Below are 19,415 nucleotides of genomic sequence, written 5' to 3'. Positions count from 1 at the left end.
GTCTTGCGGTTCACCAGGCAAAACTTTCCCAAATTCATTCATTTTAACTCTTAATTTAGTGAGACTCCCTTTCACTTTTTGTACATCCGTTCAATCCTCACTATTTAAGTGTTAATCCGCAGATATGGGATCAGAACACAAACCACATTCTGACTGGAGGAAATTTGCAATATACTGGCAACAGGTGAGTCAACAACATGCTATCATTTGATAATTGCATCAGGCTTCAATGAATGAATCATATTCAGGATTATATTCAACTAACAATGATCATCTGCTGCAGGTCATCTAACTACACTAAGAATGGCACTTCAGGCTATTACTTGGATGAGCGCCTTCCTCTGCCTCGCACAAGTTTGCTCCATGCCCATGCCTTGCCACCTACAAGGAGAGCTGGTGCGAACAACCCACAACCTATTGAGAGACATGGTACATTTTTTAAATTACTTTTGACTTGAGATGTATTATCCAACTATGTTTAACTGAATAGCTCAACGTGAACACTGTGTTTTCTCTTTCCACAGGTAAGGGCAAGCGCGCATATCCAAGTGTTCTTTACAACATGAAAGAGTTTTTGCAACCGTTAGGATTAGAAAGTAGAAAACTTTAAACTGCCATTCATGTTATTTGAAATGATTGTTGTTGTCCGTTTCAGTTGAGCAGCAGTGGTGCTAAGGCTATTTATGATACATTGAAGAACATCGACTCATTGTTTGGAGCTGACGACCTGCCAACTAAGTGGGACCAACAGAAGTTGGAGAATTTTCAGAATATTATATACCGCCAGATTGAAGAGAGCAAATGTGTGAGTTGCTATGCCAACACAGATAGCTTAACTGTTTAATTGTGGTATGGTGGCATTTTAATTATTATTCATCGCCTACCTCTTTCTTTCTGGCAGATGATGGGCAGTGTGGATACAAGTGATTATCCCATCAGGGCAGAGGGACGGAAGACATACTTTGGGAAGATTGCAGCAGTCCTAAAAGAAAAGGTAGGCTATAGGTTAAAAACAAAAAGACACATTGTTTTGATAATATCTCTACATTGGACAATATTACCCTATATTGCCCTAACAGTTTATTTTTATTTTCACAGAATTTCAGTTACTGCGCCTGGGAAGTGGTTCGAAAAGAACTCCTGTACACCCTACAGTTCATTCTGAAACACAACTCTGATAGCCTTCTGTGGTCCAACAGAACATGAATTTGAACTTGCAGAACTTTTTACAATTGGGTTTTACAATTGTGCTTGATTTTAAAAGCCTACTATTCTACAATCATGTAATGTGCAATGTCAAACTGCAATATTGTACATGTATTTATTTATTTATCAAGGATATTTATTTATGTAGGCCTATTTATGAATGTATTTATTTATCTCTTTGAAAATCGTGCCTATATGTTAATTTTCATCAAATGTTAAGTTAATAAACATTTTTATACTTTTAAATATTGTTAATCTGAGTGCTCATTCTGTAGCGAAGTCTGTCGGTGTGTGAACATTCAGATTTTGGTTTAAAATGCTCGGGACATATGCACGGATGGCAGTACAATTAATTGTATAGCCTACTAATCCATAAAGGAAAGCCATAAAAACAAGTAAAATGTATCTTCTCAAAATGTACTTATATTCAAAAGCATTTTTTCAATGAAGTGTGTTTTAGTACTGGACAGGCCGGGCCAGTTTTGAACGTTGCACTTTAAGCTCCTATACGAATTCTGTTCCTACCATAGAGTTCCTTTTAAATTATTCGAAATCCTAATTCTATGGTTCCAACCCCCTCAGTGAAATTGGATTCCACAATCAATAACGTAATCGGAACAATATTAGCCGAATAGACTGAACAGGTGCACAGTGAATTCACAAGCAGTGAGGTAAAATTGTCGAAATTTAGCCTTCATTCAAAACTATCAGTCTCTCTATTAATAACATCTATTTTTATTTCAAGGATGTGCAATATAAACACTGAACAGCCATATGCTTCAGATTGCACTGTCTGGTTAAAAGAGAGTCAACAGACTAAATGTGTGAGCAAAATGTGGTCTCTGTGAATCGCCTATTGAAACAATGGTTCTTGCTAACCCTACACAGAATCTGAAAAGTGTGGTGTGCAATGGCCACAATTTCAGCATATTTATATTGAGCATGGCCCTCATTTAATAAGACAGAGCCCTGCAACATTGTATTATAGAGTTATTCGTTTTTTATATTCAATATTGCCTGCTGAATAACTGCTTAATTTTATAATTGAATGCATTGCTCCAATGCAATTATTTGCATAGACATGTATGAAAATGGTTCACTTGCATTATATTTTCCTGATTAATTTCACAATAGCATAATTAAGAATCACCCACTGAAAATTGGGGCTTATAAATGGAAGCGAAAGCCTGAACCATGCTACCTTCTTCACCACGAATTATTTTTGTATACCTTCATGTAGAAAAGCTTGGGTGTATACATCAGCAATGTAGGTATCATATCGAATCAAGATAATAGGTTGTTAATCATTTCTAATGTCTGTTGGACTCAATTTCTATCAAAAGAAACAGGGCTGTATTGAAATTGTTGCGCATCTGTCTGACTATGTTCTGCCTAGACACAGCAGCATCCGATCCGTGCAGGTGGACGCAGTTTATGCACCAGTCCGCTATTTGGTGTGCACAATTTGATGCTCAATATATCTCATTATTAGGCCTACTTTTTAATGTATTTATTATAGCACTTTTTATCTAACCAATGCTTTCACTCTCTGTACCACAATGTTTCATTTAAGGTTACATTCCCGATACAGTTCACTTATTTATATTGATATGACTTTATTTCAGGGTGGACAATTTCCAGCTCTGTGTCTAAAAGAAAAGTCGAGCCCATGATTCCAGAGCATGTTTACAAGAACACACAGGTAGGATACACTTCAGTGTCATATATCAATATTTTGATAGCCTAAACTATAGTATATGATTTCTTGCAATTTCAAAGTGGTTAATTGGAATTTTACCCATGTAATTTGTGAGACACCCTAACGCCTAAAACCTTGTTTTCTTTTATCCAGGGCGAGGACGTCTCTGTGGTTGCTTTAGAGGCTTTGGGATATATGGACCAATTATTTAACAGCCTGACTTCTGTCACCTGGAACAAGGAAACACTGAGCCTATTCAAAAACAGATTACCAGTTAAATTAAGAAATAAGAGGGATGCGTAAGTATGATCCCTTATGGTGTAGCCTAAGCTATATTTGGGGGCCAGACAATAATTGGCATTGGTCTTTAATTTGTGATTTAATATAAACGATATATTTTCAGAACCTGTCATGAGACAGAATTAATTAACTCACCACCATTTTATTTTGTCTCTAGGTCAGATGTGGTGTTGGGGCATCCTCTGGAGATGGAGAGTTGGTTACGTCAGGCAACGCGTCTATGAAAACATATTTCAACAAGCTGAACACCGTCGTGAAACAGAAAGTGGGTCCAATATCAAATGCACTGGAAAATAGGCTAAATTAATCAGAGGAAAAGTTCTAGATCACCACAAATCGGATTAATTTCGCTGCCACAACTCACATATGAAACTTGGAACTTCCAAGCGCCGTTTTAGTGTCGTCGGATGCGCTGGTGCAGCACCTGCTGTGGTTGATTTGAGTGAAAAAATGAATGTATTGTATAAACTCCAGGAACACAGCGCATGCGCATGGAAGATCGTGGGAGTGGAGGTTCGCTACAAAATTGTGCAGTTTAAAAAATCCCTCGACAGCAGAGTCAAGCCATGAGGAAGTCGACTGCAGAGTCAAGCGGTGAGGAAGAAGGAGTCTGTTGGACAACCACAGAATCATCATTGGAGACATGTGACATGTTCCTGAGACTGGCTAATAGATTGATGGCTGATATATTTACTGACTGACTGATTTATATATTTATAATACATTTAAATGAAAAATCATGCATCTATTATCATATTGTTTTTATTCATTAATTTATATATTCAGTCATCCATGCATTCATCCATTCAGTCTTTCATGCATTTTTATTTATTTATTTATTTCACCTTTATTTAACCAGGTAAGCCAGTTGAGAACAAGTTCTCATTTACAACTGCGACCTGGCCAAGATAAAGCAAAGCAGTGCGATAAAAACAACAACACCGAGTTACATATGGGGTAAAACAAAACAAAGTCAATAATACAACAGAAAAATATATATACAGTCTGTGCAAATGTAGCAAGTTATGAAGGTAAGGCAATAAATAGGCTATAGTGCAAAATGATTACAATTAGTATTAACACTGGAATGATAGATGTGCAAGAGATGATGTGCAAATAGAGATACTGGGGTACAAATGAGCAAAATAAATAACAATATAGGGATGAGGTAGTTGGGCGGGCTAATTTCAGATGGGCTGTGTACAGGTGCAGTGATCGGTAAGGTGCTCTGACAACTGATGCTTAAAGTTAGTGAGGGAGATAAGCATTCATTTGTTTATAGACTTACTTTTTTAAAGGGGCAATCTGAAGTTCAAACAACACCAAAGTGGACACTCAACCACTATTTTGGTAAATAGCTGACGGATGGGGTTCAAGAAAAGTAACCACTGTCAGAGAGCTATTGATTCAAGTAATGACCATCCAAGATATCAAAATGATAGTTTTAACTAAATTTTGAAGCTATACAGTGTTTGTTTAGATTTATTTTGTTTCAAACAAAGTGTATTTGGGGTTCTGTTGAAGTAAAACAGTTGAACTAAGCTCATGAGGCTTTTAAAAGTTATATATTCTTCAAGAGTCAATAGATAGCCTGTGTATCATTAATTTAAAAGTCCAAAATTTGATGTAGCAATCGCAGAAATTGCCTCTTTAACTAAGCATATCCAAGACGATGAAATGTAGTGCTATTAGGAATTAGGATTTAGGTCATTTTCTAATAAACCTACGATAATGTTATCACAACACATTGGCACATTGGTTTATTCATAGAAATGGGCCTGCTAGTCTCTCGTAAGGAATTAATAGTCAAACGTTAGTGTTATCCTGATTATTCAGATACAGACTTCATAAAATGCCGGTTAATTTCTATTTAATCATTGTTATTATCAACAGTTTAATTCAAATGTATAGACATGAATGGGATTAAAGACAGAAGATGCAAACAGAAAGAGATCACATTAAATCCTCATCTCTCACTCCCTCTCTCTCACAGACACATACACACGCACCCACGCAAACAAACAAACGCACGCACGCACGAACGCAAACACACACACACACACACGAGAGAGAGAGAGAGAGAGAGAGAGAGAGAGAGAGAGAGAGAGAGAGAGAGAGAGAGAGAGAGAGAGAGAGAGAGAGACAGACAGACAGACAAGCAAATAGCAGTTGTGTGATTAAAAAACAAACATTGTAGTAAGTGCCATTCGTTTAATATTGGTGTTAAAGGGTCGATATTCTCTCTCTCTCTCCCTCTCATTCTCCCTGTCTTTCTTAGCAACGTTTGAGTCTTCACAATGCCAGCTATGAGTTACATTTTTTAAACCTACTGAGGACAACGTGCCTCCCATGAACGATCACTCAAAACATGACGAGTGGGAAGTAGAGCACACGAAAAGGGAAATCCGGTCTTGCGGTTCACCAGGCAAAACTTTCCCAAATTCATTCATTTTAACTCTGAATATAGTGAGACTACCTTTCACTTTTTGTACATCTTTTCAATCCTCACTATTTAAGTTAATCCGCAGATATGGGATCAGAACACAAACCACATTCTGACTGGAGGAAATTTGCAATATACTGGCAACTGGTGAGTCAACAATATGCTATCATTTGATAATTGCTTCAGGCTTCAATGAATGAATCATTTTAAGAGATTATATTCAACTAACAATGATTATCTACTACAGGTCATCTAACTACCCGAAGAATGGCACTTCAGACAATCACTTGGATGAGTGCCTTCCTCTGCCTCGCACAAGTTTGCTCCATGCCCATGCCTTGCCACCTACAGGGACAGCTGGTGCGAACAACCCACAACCTACTGAGAGACATGGTACATTTTTTTAATTACTTTTGACTTGAGATGTATTATCCAACTATGTTTAACTGAATAGCTCAACGTGAATACTGTGTTTTCTCTTTCTTTCAGGGGGGTCATTTTCCTCTGGAGTGCCTGCAGCAGAATGTCTTCCTGGCATTCCCAGCAGCCGCATTTGCAACCTCCGGCACGCCACAGGTAAGGGCAAGCGCGCATATCCAAGTGTTCTTTACAACATGAAAGAGTTTTTGCAACCGTTAGGATTAGAAAGTAGAAAACTTTAAACTGCCATTTATGTTATTTGAAATGATTGTTGTTGTCCGTTTCAGTTGAGCAGCAGTGGTGCTAAGGCTATTTATGATACATTGAAGAACATCGACTCATTGTTTGGAGCTGACGACCTGCCAACTAAGTGGGACCAACAGAAGTTGGAGAATTTTCAGAATATTATATACCGCCAGATTGAAGAGAGCAAATGTGTGAGTTGCTATGCCAACACAGATAGCTTAACTGTTTAATTGTGGTATGGTGGCATTTTAATTATTATTCATCGCCTGCCTCTTTCATTCTGGCAGATGATGGGCAGTGTGGATACAAGTGATTATCCCATCAGGGCAGAGGGACTGAAGACATACTTTGGGAAGATTGCAGCAGTCCTAAAAGAAAAGGTAGGCTATAGGTTAAAAACAAAAAGACACATTGTTTTGATAATATCTCTACATTGGACAATATTACCCTACATTGCCCTAACATTTTATTTTTATTTTCACAGAATTTCAGTTACTGCGCCTGGGAAGTGGTTCGAAAAGAACTCCTGTACACCCTACAGTTCATTCTGAAACACAACTCAGATAGCCTTCTGTGGTCCAACAGAACATGAATTTGAACTTGCAGAACTTTTTTACAATTGGGTTTTACAATTGTGCTTGATTTTAAAAGACTACTATTCTACAATCATGTAATGTGCAATGTCAAACTGCAAGATTATACATGTATTTATTTATTTATTTATCAAGGTTATTTATTTATGTAGTCCTTTTTATGAATGTATTTATTTATCTCTTTGAAAATCGTGCCTATATGTTAATCTTCATCAAATGTGAAGTTAATAAACATTTGTATACTTTTAAATATTGTTAATGTGAGTGCTCATTCTGTAGCCAAGTTTGTCGGTGTGTGAACATTCAGATTTGGATTAAACATGCTCGGGACATACAGTGGGGAGAACAAGTATTTGATACACTGCCGATTTTGCAGGTTTTCCTACTTACAAAGCATGTAGAGGTCTGTAATTTTTATCATAGGTACACTTCAACTGTGAGAGACGGAATCTAAAACAAAAATCCAGAAAATCACATTATATGACTTTTAAGTAATTAATTTGCATTTTATTGCATGACATAAGTATTTGATCACCTACCAACCAGTAAGAATTCCGGCTCTCACAGGCCTGTTAGTTTTTCTTTAAGAAGCCCTCCTGTTCTCCACTCATTACCTTTATTAACTGCACCTGTTTGAACTCGTTACCTGTATAAAAGACACCTGTCCACACACTCAGTCAAACAGACTCCAACCTCTCCACAATGGCCATGACCAGAGAGCTGTGTAAGGACATCAGGGATAAAATTGAAGACCTGCACAAGGCTGGGATGGGCTACAGGACAATAGGCAAGCAGCTTGGTGAGAAGGCAACAACTGTTGGCGCAATTATTAGAAAATGGAAGAAGTTCAAGATGACGGTCAATCACCCTCGGTCTGGGGCTCCATGCAAGATCTCACCTCGTGGGGTATCAATGATCATGAGGAAGGTGAGGGATCAGCCCAGAACTACACGGCAGGACCTGGTCAATGACCTGAAGAGAGCTGGGACCACAGTCTCAAAGAAAGAAAACCATTAGTAACACACTACGCCGTCATGGATTAAAATCCTGCAGCGCACGCAAGGTCCCCCTGCCCCAGTCCAGTCCCGTCTGAAGTTTGCCAATGACCATCTGGATGATCCAGAGGAGGAATGGGAGAAGGTCATGTGGTCTGATGAGACTAAAATAGAGCTTTTTGGTCTAAATTCCACTCGCCGTGTTTGGAGGAAGAAGAAGGATGAGTACAACCCCAAGAACACCATCCCAACCGTGAAACATGGAGGTGGAAACATCATTCTTTGGGGATGCTTTTCTGCAAAGGGGACAGGACAACTGCACCGTATTGAGGGGAGGATGGATGGGGCCATGTATCGCGAGATCTTGGCCAACAACCTCCTTCACTAAGTAAGAGCATTGAAGATGGGTCGTGGCTGGGTCTTCCAGCATGACAACGACCCGAAACACACAGCCAGGGCAATTAAGGAGTGGCTCCGTAAGAAGCATCTCAAGGTCCTGGAGTGGCCTAGCCAGTCTCCAGACCTGAACCCAATAGAAAATCTTTGGAGGGAGCTGAAAGTCCGTATTGCCCAGCGACAGCCCCGAAACCTGAAGGATCTGGAGAAGGTCTGTATGGAGGAGTGGGCCAAAATCCCTGCTGCAGTGTGTGCAAACCTGGTCAGGAAACGTATGATCTCTGTAATTGCAAACAAAGGTTTCTGTACCAAATATTAAGTTATGCTTTTCTGATGTATCAAATACTTATGTCATGCAATAAAATGCAAATTAATTACTTAAAAATCATACAATGTGATTTTCTGGATTTTTGTTTTAGATTCTGTCTCTCACAGTTGAAGTGTACCTATGACAAAAATTACAGACCTCTACATGCTTTGTAAGTAGGAAAACCTGCAAAATCGGCAGTGTATCATATACTTTTTTTTTTTTTTTTTTTTCACCTTTATTTAACCAGGTAAGCCAGTTGAGAACAGGTTCTCATTTACAACTGCGACCTGGCCAAGACAAAGCAAAGTAGTGCAACAAAAACAACACAGAGTTACATATGGGGTAAAAAAAACATAAAGTCAGAAATACAACAGAAAATATATATACAGTGTGTGCAAATGTAGCAAGTTATGGAGGTAAGGCAATAAATAGGCTATAGTGCAGAATAATTACAATAGTATTAACACTGGAATGCTAGATGTGCAAGAGATTATGTGCAAATAGAGATACTGGGGTGCAAAAGAGCAAATTAAATAACAATATAGGGATGAGGTAGTTGGGTGGGCTAATTTCAGATGGGCTGTGTACAGGTGCAGTGATCGGTAAGGTGCTCTGACAACTGATGCTTAAAGTTATTGAGGGAGATAAGAGTCTCCAGCTTCAGAGATTTTTGCAATTCGTTCCAGTCATTGGCAGCAGAGAACTGGAAGGAATGGCGGCCAAAGGAGGTGTTGGCTTTGGGAATGACCAGTGAGATATACCTGCTGGAGCGCAGACTACGGGTGGGTGCTGCTATGGTGACCAATGAGCTAAGATAAGGCGGGGATTTGCCTAGCAGTGATTTATAGATGGCCTGGAGCCAGTGGGTTTGATGACGAACATGTAGTGAGGACCAGCCAACAAGAGCGTACAGGTCACAGTGGTGGGTAGTGTATGGGGCTTTGGAGACAAAACGGATGGCACTGTGATAGACTACATCCAATTTGCTGAGTAGAGTGTTGGAGGCTATTTTATAAATGACATCGCCGAAGTCAAGGATCGGTAGGATAGTCAGTTTTACGAGGGCATGTTTGGCAGCATGAGTGAAGGAGGCTTTGTTGCGAAATAGGAAGCCGATTCTAGATTTAACTTTGGATTGGAGATTCTTTATGTGAGTCTGGAAGTTGAGTTTACAGTCTAACCAGACACCTAGATATTTGTAGTTGTCCACATACTCTAGGTCAGACCCGTCGAGAGTGGTGATTCTAGTCGGGTGGGCGGGTGCTAGCAGCGTTCGATTGAAAAGCATGCATTTAGTTTTACTAGTGTTTAAGAGCAGTTGAAGGCTACTGAAGGATTGTTGTATGGCATTGAAGCTCGTTTGGAGGTTTGTTAACACAGTGTCCAATGAAGGGCCCAGATGTATACAAAATGGTGTCGTCTGCGTAGAGGTGGATCTGAGAGTCACCAGCAGCAAGAGCGACATCATTGATATACACGGAGAAAAGTGTCGGCCCAAGAATTGAACCCTGTGGCACCCCCTATAGAGACTGCCATAGGTCCAGACAACAGGCCCTCCGATTTGACACACTGAACTCTATCTGAGAAGTAGTTGGTGAACCAGGCGAGGCAGTCATTTGAGAAACCAAGGCTATTTAGTCTGCCAATAAGAATGCGGTGGTTGACAGAGTCGAAAGCCTTGGCCAGGTCGATGAAAGACGGCTGCACAGTACTGTCTATTATCAATCGCGGTTATAATATCGTTTAGGACCTTGAGCGTGGCTGAAGTGCACCCGTGACCAGCTCGGAAACCAGATTGCATAGCGGAGAAGGTACGGTGGTATTCGAAATGGTCGATGATCTGTTTATTAACTTGGCTTTCGAAAGGCAGGGCAGGATGGATATAGGTCTGTAGCAGTTTGGATCTAGAGTGTCACCCCCTTTGAAGAGGGGGATGACCGCGGCAGCTTTCCAATCTCTGGGGATCTCAGACGTTATGAAAGAGAGGTTGAACAGACTAGTAATAGGGGTTGCGACAATTTCGGCGGCTAGTTTTAGGAAGAAAGGGTCCAGATTGTCTAGCCCAGCTGATTTGTAGGGGTCCAGATTTTGCAGCGCTTTCAAAACATCAGCTGTCTGAATTTGTGTGAAGGAGAAGCGGGGGGCATGGGCAAGTTGCAGCAGAGGGTGCAGAGTTGGTGGCCGGGTTAGTGGTAGCCAGATGGAAAGCATGGCCAGCTGTAGCAAAATGCTTGTTGAAATTCTCGATTATTGTAGATTTATCGGTGGTGATAGTGTTTCCTAGCCTCAGTGCAGTGGGCAGCTGGGAGGAAGTGCTCTTATTCTCCATGGACTTTACAGTGTCCCAAAACTTTTTGGAGTTAGTGCTACAGGATGCAAATTTCTGTTTGAAAAAGTTAGCCTTTGCTTTCCTGACTGCTTGTGTATATTGGTTCCTAACTTCCCTGAAAAGTTGCATATCGCGGGGGCTATTTGATGCTAATGCTGTACGCCACAGGATGTTTTTGTGCTGGTCAAGGGCAGTCAAGTCTGAGGAGAACCAGGGGCTATATCGGTTCTTAGTTCTGTATTTTTTGAATGGGGCATGTTTATTTAAGATTGAGAGGAAATTACTTTTAAGGAACAACCAGGCATCCTCTACTGACGGAATGAGATCTATATCCATCCAGGATACCTGGGCCAGGTCAATTAGGAAGGCCTCCTCGCTAAAGTGTTTTAGGGAGCGTTTGACAGTGATGAGGGGTGGTTGTTTGACCGCGGACCCGTTACGGACGCAGGCAATAAGGCAGTGATCGCTGAGATCCTGGTTGAAGACAGCTGAGGTGTATTTAGAGGGTATGTTAGTCAGGATGATATCTATGAGGGTACCCATGTTTAAGGATTTAGGGTTGTACCTGGTAGGTTCGTTGATAATTTGCGTGAGGTTGAGGGCATCTAGCTTGGATTGTAGGATGGCTTGGGTATTAAGCATATCCCAATTTAGGTCACCAAGCAGTACAAACTCAGAGGATAAATGGGGGGCAATCAATTCACATATGGTGTCCAGGGCACAGCTGGGGGCTGAGGGGGGTCTGTAGCAAGCGGCAACAGTGAGAGACTTATTTCTGGAAAGGTGGATTTTTAAAGTAGAAGCTCAAACTGTTTGGGCACAGACCTGGATAGTATGATAGAGCTCTGCAGGCTATCTCTACAGTAGATTGCAACTCCACCCCCTTTGGCAGTTCTATCTAGACTGAAAATGTTATAGTTGGGGATGGAAATTTCAGAATTTTTGGTGGCCTTCCTGAGCCAGGATTCAGACACTGCTAGAACATCAGGGTTGGCAGAGTGTGCTAACGCAGTGAATAACTCAAACTTAGGAAGTAGACTTCTGATATTTATGTGCAAGAAACCAAGACTTTTGCGATTACAGAAGTCAACAAATGATAGCTCCTGGGGAGTAGGAGTGATACTGGGGGCTACAGGGCCTGGGTTAGCCTCTACATCACCAGAGGAACAGAGGAGGACTAGAATAAGGATACGGCTAAAGGCTTTAAGAACTGGTCTTCTAGTGCGTTGGGTACATAGAATAAAGGGGGGCAGATTTCCGGGTGTTATAGAAAAGATTCAGGGCATTATGTACAGACAAGGATATGGAAGGATATGAGTAAAGTGGAGGTAAACCTAAGCGTTGGGTAACACTGAAAGAGATAGTATCTCTAGAGGCATCAATTGAGTCGGTCTCTGAGTGTATGGGTGGAGGGACAAAGGAGCTAACTAAGGCAGGTTTAGCTAGGCTGGGGGGTCTACAGTGATATAGTACAATTAGAAATAACCGAAACAACAATAAACTAACCATGTTTGGGCTGAGGCTAAACATAAACAGGATGTAGTACCGTAAAAAGGAACAGTCCAGCAGATATCAGCTGTATAGCTGAGTTATCATAAGGTCCGGTGGTGAAGTGCTAGTGAGTAAGAGGCCACGGCTAGCGTGTGCTGCGTCCGTTTTGTTGTAGCCAGCTGGTAGCGAGAATCCGGAGTTAAAGGTCCAGTGATTCCGGCGGAAAAACTGATATGTTCTGGGTCGATAACGCGCAGTGCTGACTGGCCGAATATCCGGTGATCAAAGTCCAGTGATTAAAATTAATCCCGCGGGAAAAAAAATCAAATGTTCTGGGTGAAACACTGCTAGCTGTGGCTAATAGCAAGTAGCTAGTCCAGTAGCTAGTTCAGTTTAGTGAGTAAGCGTGTGCTAACGGGCCAGGGCTAGCAGATGGATGGAATCTTCGTGGTTACGTCGTAACCACATCAGACGATTTCGTCGGCAGACCAGTCGTGTAGGATCGGCGGGGCTCCGTGTCAATACTATGTGGTCCCGTCCGGTTGATAGAGAGGTAGATAGCCGGGAGATGGGCCTAGCTCAGGTTGATTAGCCAGACCACAGCGTCCGTTTTGTTGAAGCCAGCTGGTAGCGATGAATCCGGAGTTAAAGTTCCAGTGAATCAGTGATTCCGCGGAAAAACTGATATGTTCTGGGTCGATAACGCGCTGTGCAGACTGGCCGAATATCCGGTGATCAATGTCCAGTGATTAAAATTAATCCCGCGGAAAAAAATCCAATGTTCTGGGTGAAAACACCGCTAGCTGTGGCTAATAGCAAATAGCAAGTAGCTAGTTAGCTGGCTAGCTAGTTTCAACTGGAGATTCTAGATTCTAGATAAAGGTAAGTCAATAATAGAATCCGTTCCACATTGAGTGAGGCGGGTTGCAGGAAAGTATATCTTGTAGAAGGATGAAAAGTCTGATAGGGAAATATGTACGAAAAATGTACGAAAATAGGGTATTTACAGGCTATTTACAGACAGACGATAAAAACACAACTGCACTACTTCGCCATCTTGGAATTACCAGAAGTTCTCCCCACTGTATGCACGGATGGCAGTACAATTAATTGTATAGCCTACTAATCCATAAAGGAAAGCCATAAAAACAAGTAAAATGTATCTTCTCAAAATGTAGTTATATTCAAAAGCCTTTTTTCAATGAAGTGTGTTTTAGTACTGGACAGGGCAGGCCTGTTTTGAACGTTTCACATTGAGCTCCTGTACGAATTCCGTTCCTACCATAGAGATCCTTTTAAATTATTCGAATTCCTAATTCAGGCTCTGATCAGACCCTACACCCAAACGAGGGCACTACGTTCATCCACCTCTGGCCTGCTAGCTCCCCTACCTCTACGGAAGCAAAGTTCCCGCTCAGCCCAGTCAAAGCTATTCGCTGCTCTGGCACCCCAATGGTGGAACAAACTCCCCCACGACGCCAGGACAGCGGAGTCACTGACCACCTTCCGGAGACACTTGAAACCCTACCTCTTTAAGAAATACCTGGAATAGTATAAAGTAATCCTTCTACTCCCCCCCATAAAAAGAAGAAGAAAAAAGTAGTTTTCCCACTGGCTATCATAAGTAGTGAGGTAAAATGGTCGAACTTTAGCCTTCATTCAACACTATCAGTCTCTCTATTAATAACATCTATTTTTATTTCAAGGATGTGCAATATAAACACTGAACAGCCATATGCTTCAGATTGCACTGTCTGATTAAAAGAGAGTCAACGGACTAAATGTGTGAGCAAAATGTGGTATCTGTGAAACGCCTATTGAAACATTGGTTCTTGCTAACCCTACACAGAATCTGAAAAGTGTGGTGTGCAATGTCCACAATTTCAGCATATTTATATTGATCATGGCCCTCATTTAATAAGACAGAGCCCTGCACCATTGTATTATAGAGTTATTCGTTTTTCATATTCAATATTGCCTGCTGAATAACTGCTTAATGTTATCAATAAATGCATTTGTCCAATGCAATTATTTGCATAGACATGTATGAAAATTGTTCACTTGCATTATGTTTTTCTGATTAATTTCACAATAGCATAATTAAGAATCACCCACTGAAAAGTGGTCCTTATAAAGGGAAGCGAAAGCCTGAACCATGCTACCTTCTTCACCACGAATTATTTTTGTATACCTTCATGTAGCGATACTTGGGTGTATACTTCAGCAATGTAGGTATCATATCGAATCAAGATGATAGGTTGTTAATCATTTCTAATGTCTGTTGGACTCAAGTTCAATCAAAAGAAACATGGCTGTATTGAAATGTTGCGCATCTGTCTGACTCTGTTCTGCCTAGACACTGCTGCATCCGATCGGTGCAGCTGGACCCGGTTGGGCAGACTGAATGATCTGAGCATAGATCTGATATTAGATATGGTGATTAATTTTAATTGCACCAGTCCACTATTTGGTGTGCCCAAATTGATGCGCAACATTCGCAATGATATTCACATTTTACTTTGTATTATAGCTCATTTCATGTAACATACGATTTCAATATCTGTACCACTTGATATTAATTTGACTTCTATTTCAGGGTGGACACTTTCCAGTTCTGTGTCTAGAAGAAAATGTAAACGCATGTTTCCAGAGGACGTTTACAAGAACACACAGGTAGCATACACTTCAGTACTCCTGAGTGGCGCAGTGGTCTAAGGTAACTGTGCCACTAGAGATCCTGGTTCCGGGAGACTCATGGGCTGCGCAAAATTGGCCCAGCGTCGTCCAGGGTAGGGGAGGGAATGGCCTGCAGGGATGTAGCTCAGTTGATAGAGCATGGCGTTTGCAACGCCAGGGTTGTGGGTTCGATTCCCACGGGGGGCCAGTATAAAAAATATATATATATATATATATATATATATATATATGTATTCACTAACTGTAAGTCGCTCTGGATAAGAGCGTCTGCTAAATGACTAAAATGTAAATGTATCATATAGCAAGATGCTGATGTCTATTCCACTTTGGTTCAAAGTAATTTAATTGAAAGTACCTGGAAACAACGTCGAGTCAACCAGTGTGGATAATGCCTAAACCCCTGTTTTATTTTATCCAGAGCGAGGACGTCTCTGTTTTTGCATTAGAGGCTATGGGATATGTGGCCCAATTATTCAACAACAGCGTGACTGCTGTCACTGAGAACAATAAACAACTGAACCTGTTTAAAAACATATTATCTCGATCCCTCTTGTGTAGCCTAGAGGTTATATTTGGGGGGCAGACAATCGTGGGCATTGGTATTTAATTTAGACACTACAGTTATTTATTCAAATATTTTATTAATCTTTCATAAGACAGAACTAATGCACTCACCACCATCTTATATTGTCTCTAGGTCGGAGGTGGTGTTGGGGCATCCTCTGGAGATGGAGGGTCGGTTACTGAAGCCAACGCGTCTCTGAAAACATATTTCGACAAGCTGAACACCGTCTTGAAACAGAAGGTCGGGCCAATATCAAATGCACTCGAAAAGAGACTAAATTAATCCGAGCAAAAGTTCTAGATCACCACAAATTGGATGCATTTCTCTGCCACAACTCACATATGAAACTGGGAACATCCAAGCGCCGTTGTAGTGTCGTTGGATGCGTCGGCGCAGCACTTGCTGTGGTTGAGTTGACTGAAATGTTTGTATTTATTGTATGCTCTCCAGGAAAACAGCACATGCGCATGGGAGATCGTGAGAGAGGAGGTTCCCGACAACCTCGTGCAGTTCAATAAATTCCTCGACAGCAGAGTTAAGCCGTGAGGAAGTCGACTGCAGAGTCAAGCCATGAGGAATAAGCGGTCTGTTGGACAACCACAGAATCATCATTGGAGACATGTGACATATTTCTGACGCTGGCTAATAGATTGATGGCTGATATATTTACTGACTGACTGATTGACTGATATTTATATGTGAAGGCTATGTATTTATGTATTTATAATACAATTAAATGAAAAATACATGCATCTATTATCATATTGTATTTATTCATTAATTTATATATTCAGTCATCCATGCATTCATCCATTCAGTCTTTCATGCATTCATTTGTTTATAGACTTACTTTTTTAAAGGGGCTATCTGAAGTTCAAACAACACCATAGTGGTCACTCAACCACTATTTTTGTAAATAGCTGAGGGATGGGGTTCGAGAAAAGTAACCACGATCAGAGAGCTATTGATTCAATTAATGACCATCCAAGAGATCAAAATTATAGTTTTAACTACATTTTGAAGCTATACAGTGTTTAGATTCATATTGTTTCAAACAATGTCATAAAAAATGTATTTTTGGGGTTCTGTTGAGGTAAAACAGTTGAACTAAGCTCATGAGGCAATTAAAATTGATAAATTCTTCAAGAATCAATGGGTAGCCTGTATATAATTAATTTAAAAGTCCATAAATGGATGTAACAATCGCAGAAAATTCCCCTTGAACGTAGCATGTCCAGGATGATAACGTTTTATAATTTAAGGAATTATGATTTAGGTCATTTTCTAATAAACATACGATAATGTTATCACAACACATTGGCACATTGTTTTATTCATATTGGCCTGCTAGTCTCTCCTAATGATGAAATACTTGCATGTTAATGTTAGACTGATTATTCAGATACAGACGTCGTAAAATGCTGGCGAATTTCTATTTGATTTCTATTTAATATTCAGTTATTATCAACAGTTTAATTCAACTGTAATGTAATGACATCATATTAAGTTATTTGTGGCTCAGCTGGTAGAGCATGGTGCCTGCAATGCCAGGGTCGTGGGGTCGATACCCACGGGGGACAAGCAAAGAAAATAAATAAATGTATGCACTCACTAATGTAAGTCGCTCTGGATAAGCGCGTCTGCTAAATGACAAGAATGTCAAAAAAGGGAAATCTGGTAGGCCTATTGCGGTTTTCACTAGGCCAAACTTTCCCAAATTCATTCATTTTTTACTCGAACCTAGTGATACCCCCTTTCACTTTTATACATCCTTTAAATTCTCACAATTTAAGTTAAGCCGCAGATATGGGATCAGAACACAAACAATATTCGGACTCTGTAGGAAATGTGCACTATACTGGCAACGGGTGAGTCAATATATCATTTGTTCATTGCTTCAGGTTTCAACGAATGAATTATTTTCAGGATTAAATTCAAATAACAATGATACTCTGTTGCAGGTCATCTAAGAATTGCACTTCAGACTATAATTTGGATGAGCGCCTTCCTCTGCCTCGCGCAAGTTTGCTCCATGCCCATGCCTTGCCAGCTGCAAGAACAGCTGTTGCGAACAACCCACAACCTACTGAGCGACATGGTACTTTTTTAAAATTACTTTGGGCTTTTATTGTATTATCTAACAAAGTTTATTAACTGACTCAGCCTGACTTCTGTGTTTTCTCTTTCTTTCAGGGAGGTACTTTTCCTCTGGAGTGCCTGCAGGATAATGTCTTCATGGCATTCCCAGCCACTGCTTTCGCAACCTCCTGCGCCACGGGTAACCACATGGGCTCATATCCAAGTGTTCATTAGAACATGAAAGTATATTTACAACCCTTACAATAAATAAGACAATCTTACACTGTCATATGTTATTTGAAATTATTGTTGTTGTCCGTTTCAGTTGAGCAGCAGCGGTTCTAAGTCTATTTATGAGACATTGAAGAACATCGACTCGTTGTTTGGAGCTGACGACCTACCAACAATGTAGGACCAACAGAAGTTGGAGTATTTTAATTTCAGAACATTATCTACCGTCAGATTGAAGAGAGCAAATGTGTGAGTACCTACCTATGCCAATTCAGATAACTTAAGTGTTTAAGTGTGGTATGGTGTGGTATGGTTGAATTCTTTTTGTTCGCCTGCCTCTTTTCTTCTTGTGTCAGATGATGGGGAGTGTGGATACAGGGGATTATCTAGTATGGGAAAAGTTGCTGAAGACATACTTCGGGAACATCACAGAAGTCCTAAAAGAAAAAGTAGGATAAAAGCAAAATTACTATAATGGAAAACACTACTTTGATAATTTCGCTATGTCAATATTAGCCTACATTTCCCTAACAGTTTATTTGTATTTTCACAGAATTTCAGTAACTGCGCCTGGGAAGTGGTTCGAAAAGAGCTCCTGTAAACCCTACAGTTCATTCTGAAACACAACTCTGATAGCCTTCTGTGGTCCAACAGAACATGAATTTGAACGTGCAGAATTGATTTACATACTGTACTTGATTTTGATTGCCTACCATTCTACAATTTTGTAATGTGCGATGTCAAACTGCAATATAATGGTTTATTTATGTATATTTCAAGGTTACATATTTATTTACATATTTATTTATTTGAAAATCATGCATATTGTTGCTGTCAAGTCAATACACATATTTATACTTTTAAATATTACTACTCTGTGTGCTCATTCTGTAGCATCTTGATGCACTGTCTGTCGGTGTGTAAACGTTCAGATTTGGGTTAAACGTGCTCAGGACATGCACGGATGGCAGTGGAATTTGGCCTATAGCATACTAATCTATAAAGGAAAGCCCTACAAACAAGTCAGATGTAACTTCTCTAACTATAGTTAGGCTATATTCAAAAGCCTGTCTTCAATGAGGATAAGTAAACGGGGTTCAGCAGGGCTCGCCTGTTTTGAACACAGTACTTTGAGCTCTTACGAATTCCGTTTCAACCCCCTCCATGAAATTGCATTCCACAACAACGTAATCAAAACAATATTCGTCGAATAGACAGAACAGATTGAATTCACAAGCAGTGAGGTAAAGAGTTTTCCCTACTGTGTCCTTTTCCACTTTCAGTTTCAGTTTCCATTTCCTAGCGCATACAGTGCCTTCAAAAAGTATTCATACCCTAAAACTTATTCCACATTTTGTGTTACAGCCTGAATTCAAAATGGATTAAATACAATAATCCCCCCCTCACCCATCTAC

General features: G+C 40.3%; 2 protein-coding genes and 3 pseudogenes across 2 annotated transcripts; all 5 read left to right on the top strand.

Annotated features, from left to right (window-relative positions):
- Positions 1 to 303: 303 nt before the first annotated feature.
- On the top strand, positions 304 to 1,269 carry LOC121569701 (interferon beta-like). Its single transcript, XM_041880844.1, is given in 4 exon segments — positions 304 to 429; positions 572 to 805; positions 902 to 994; positions 1,099 to 1,269. Coding segments are annotated over 4 exon segments (561 nt in total). The 3' UTR covers positions 1,207 to 1,269.
- A 770-nt stretch (positions 1,270 to 2,039) lies between these two features.
- Positions 2,040 to 3,775, top strand: LOC121570244 (annotated as a pseudogene).
- A 2,140-nt stretch (positions 3,776 to 5,915) lies between these two features.
- Positions 5,916 to 6,906, top strand: LOC121569703 (interferon alpha-1-like). Its single transcript, XM_045220347.1, has 5 exons — positions 5,916 to 6,041; positions 6,138 to 6,224; positions 6,356 to 6,505; positions 6,602 to 6,694; positions 6,799 to 6,906. Exons 1-5 carry the CDS (start codon positions 5,916 to 5,918, stop codon positions 6,904 to 6,906), a joined length of 564 nt encoding a protein of 187 aa, XP_045076282.1.
- A 7,796-nt stretch (positions 6,907 to 14,702) lies between these two features.
- On the top strand, positions 14,703 to 16,236 carry LOC121570243 (annotated as a pseudogene).
- Positions 16,237 to 17,668: 1,432 nt separating this feature from the next.
- Positions 17,669 to 18,661, top strand: LOC121569700 (annotated as a pseudogene).
- The last annotated feature ends 754 nt before the right edge of the window (positions 18,662 to 19,415 follow it).

This window comes from Coregonus clupeaformis, unplaced genomic scaffold (assembly GCF_020615455.1).
Source record: "Coregonus clupeaformis isolate EN_2021a unplaced genomic scaffold, ASM2061545v1 scaf3614, whole genome shotgun sequence".
NCBI lineage: Eukaryota > Metazoa > Chordata > Actinopteri > Salmoniformes > Salmonidae > Coregonus > Coregonus clupeaformis.
Note: the sequence above shows the minus strand (reverse complement) of the source record. Positions and strands in the feature narration are given on the sequence as shown.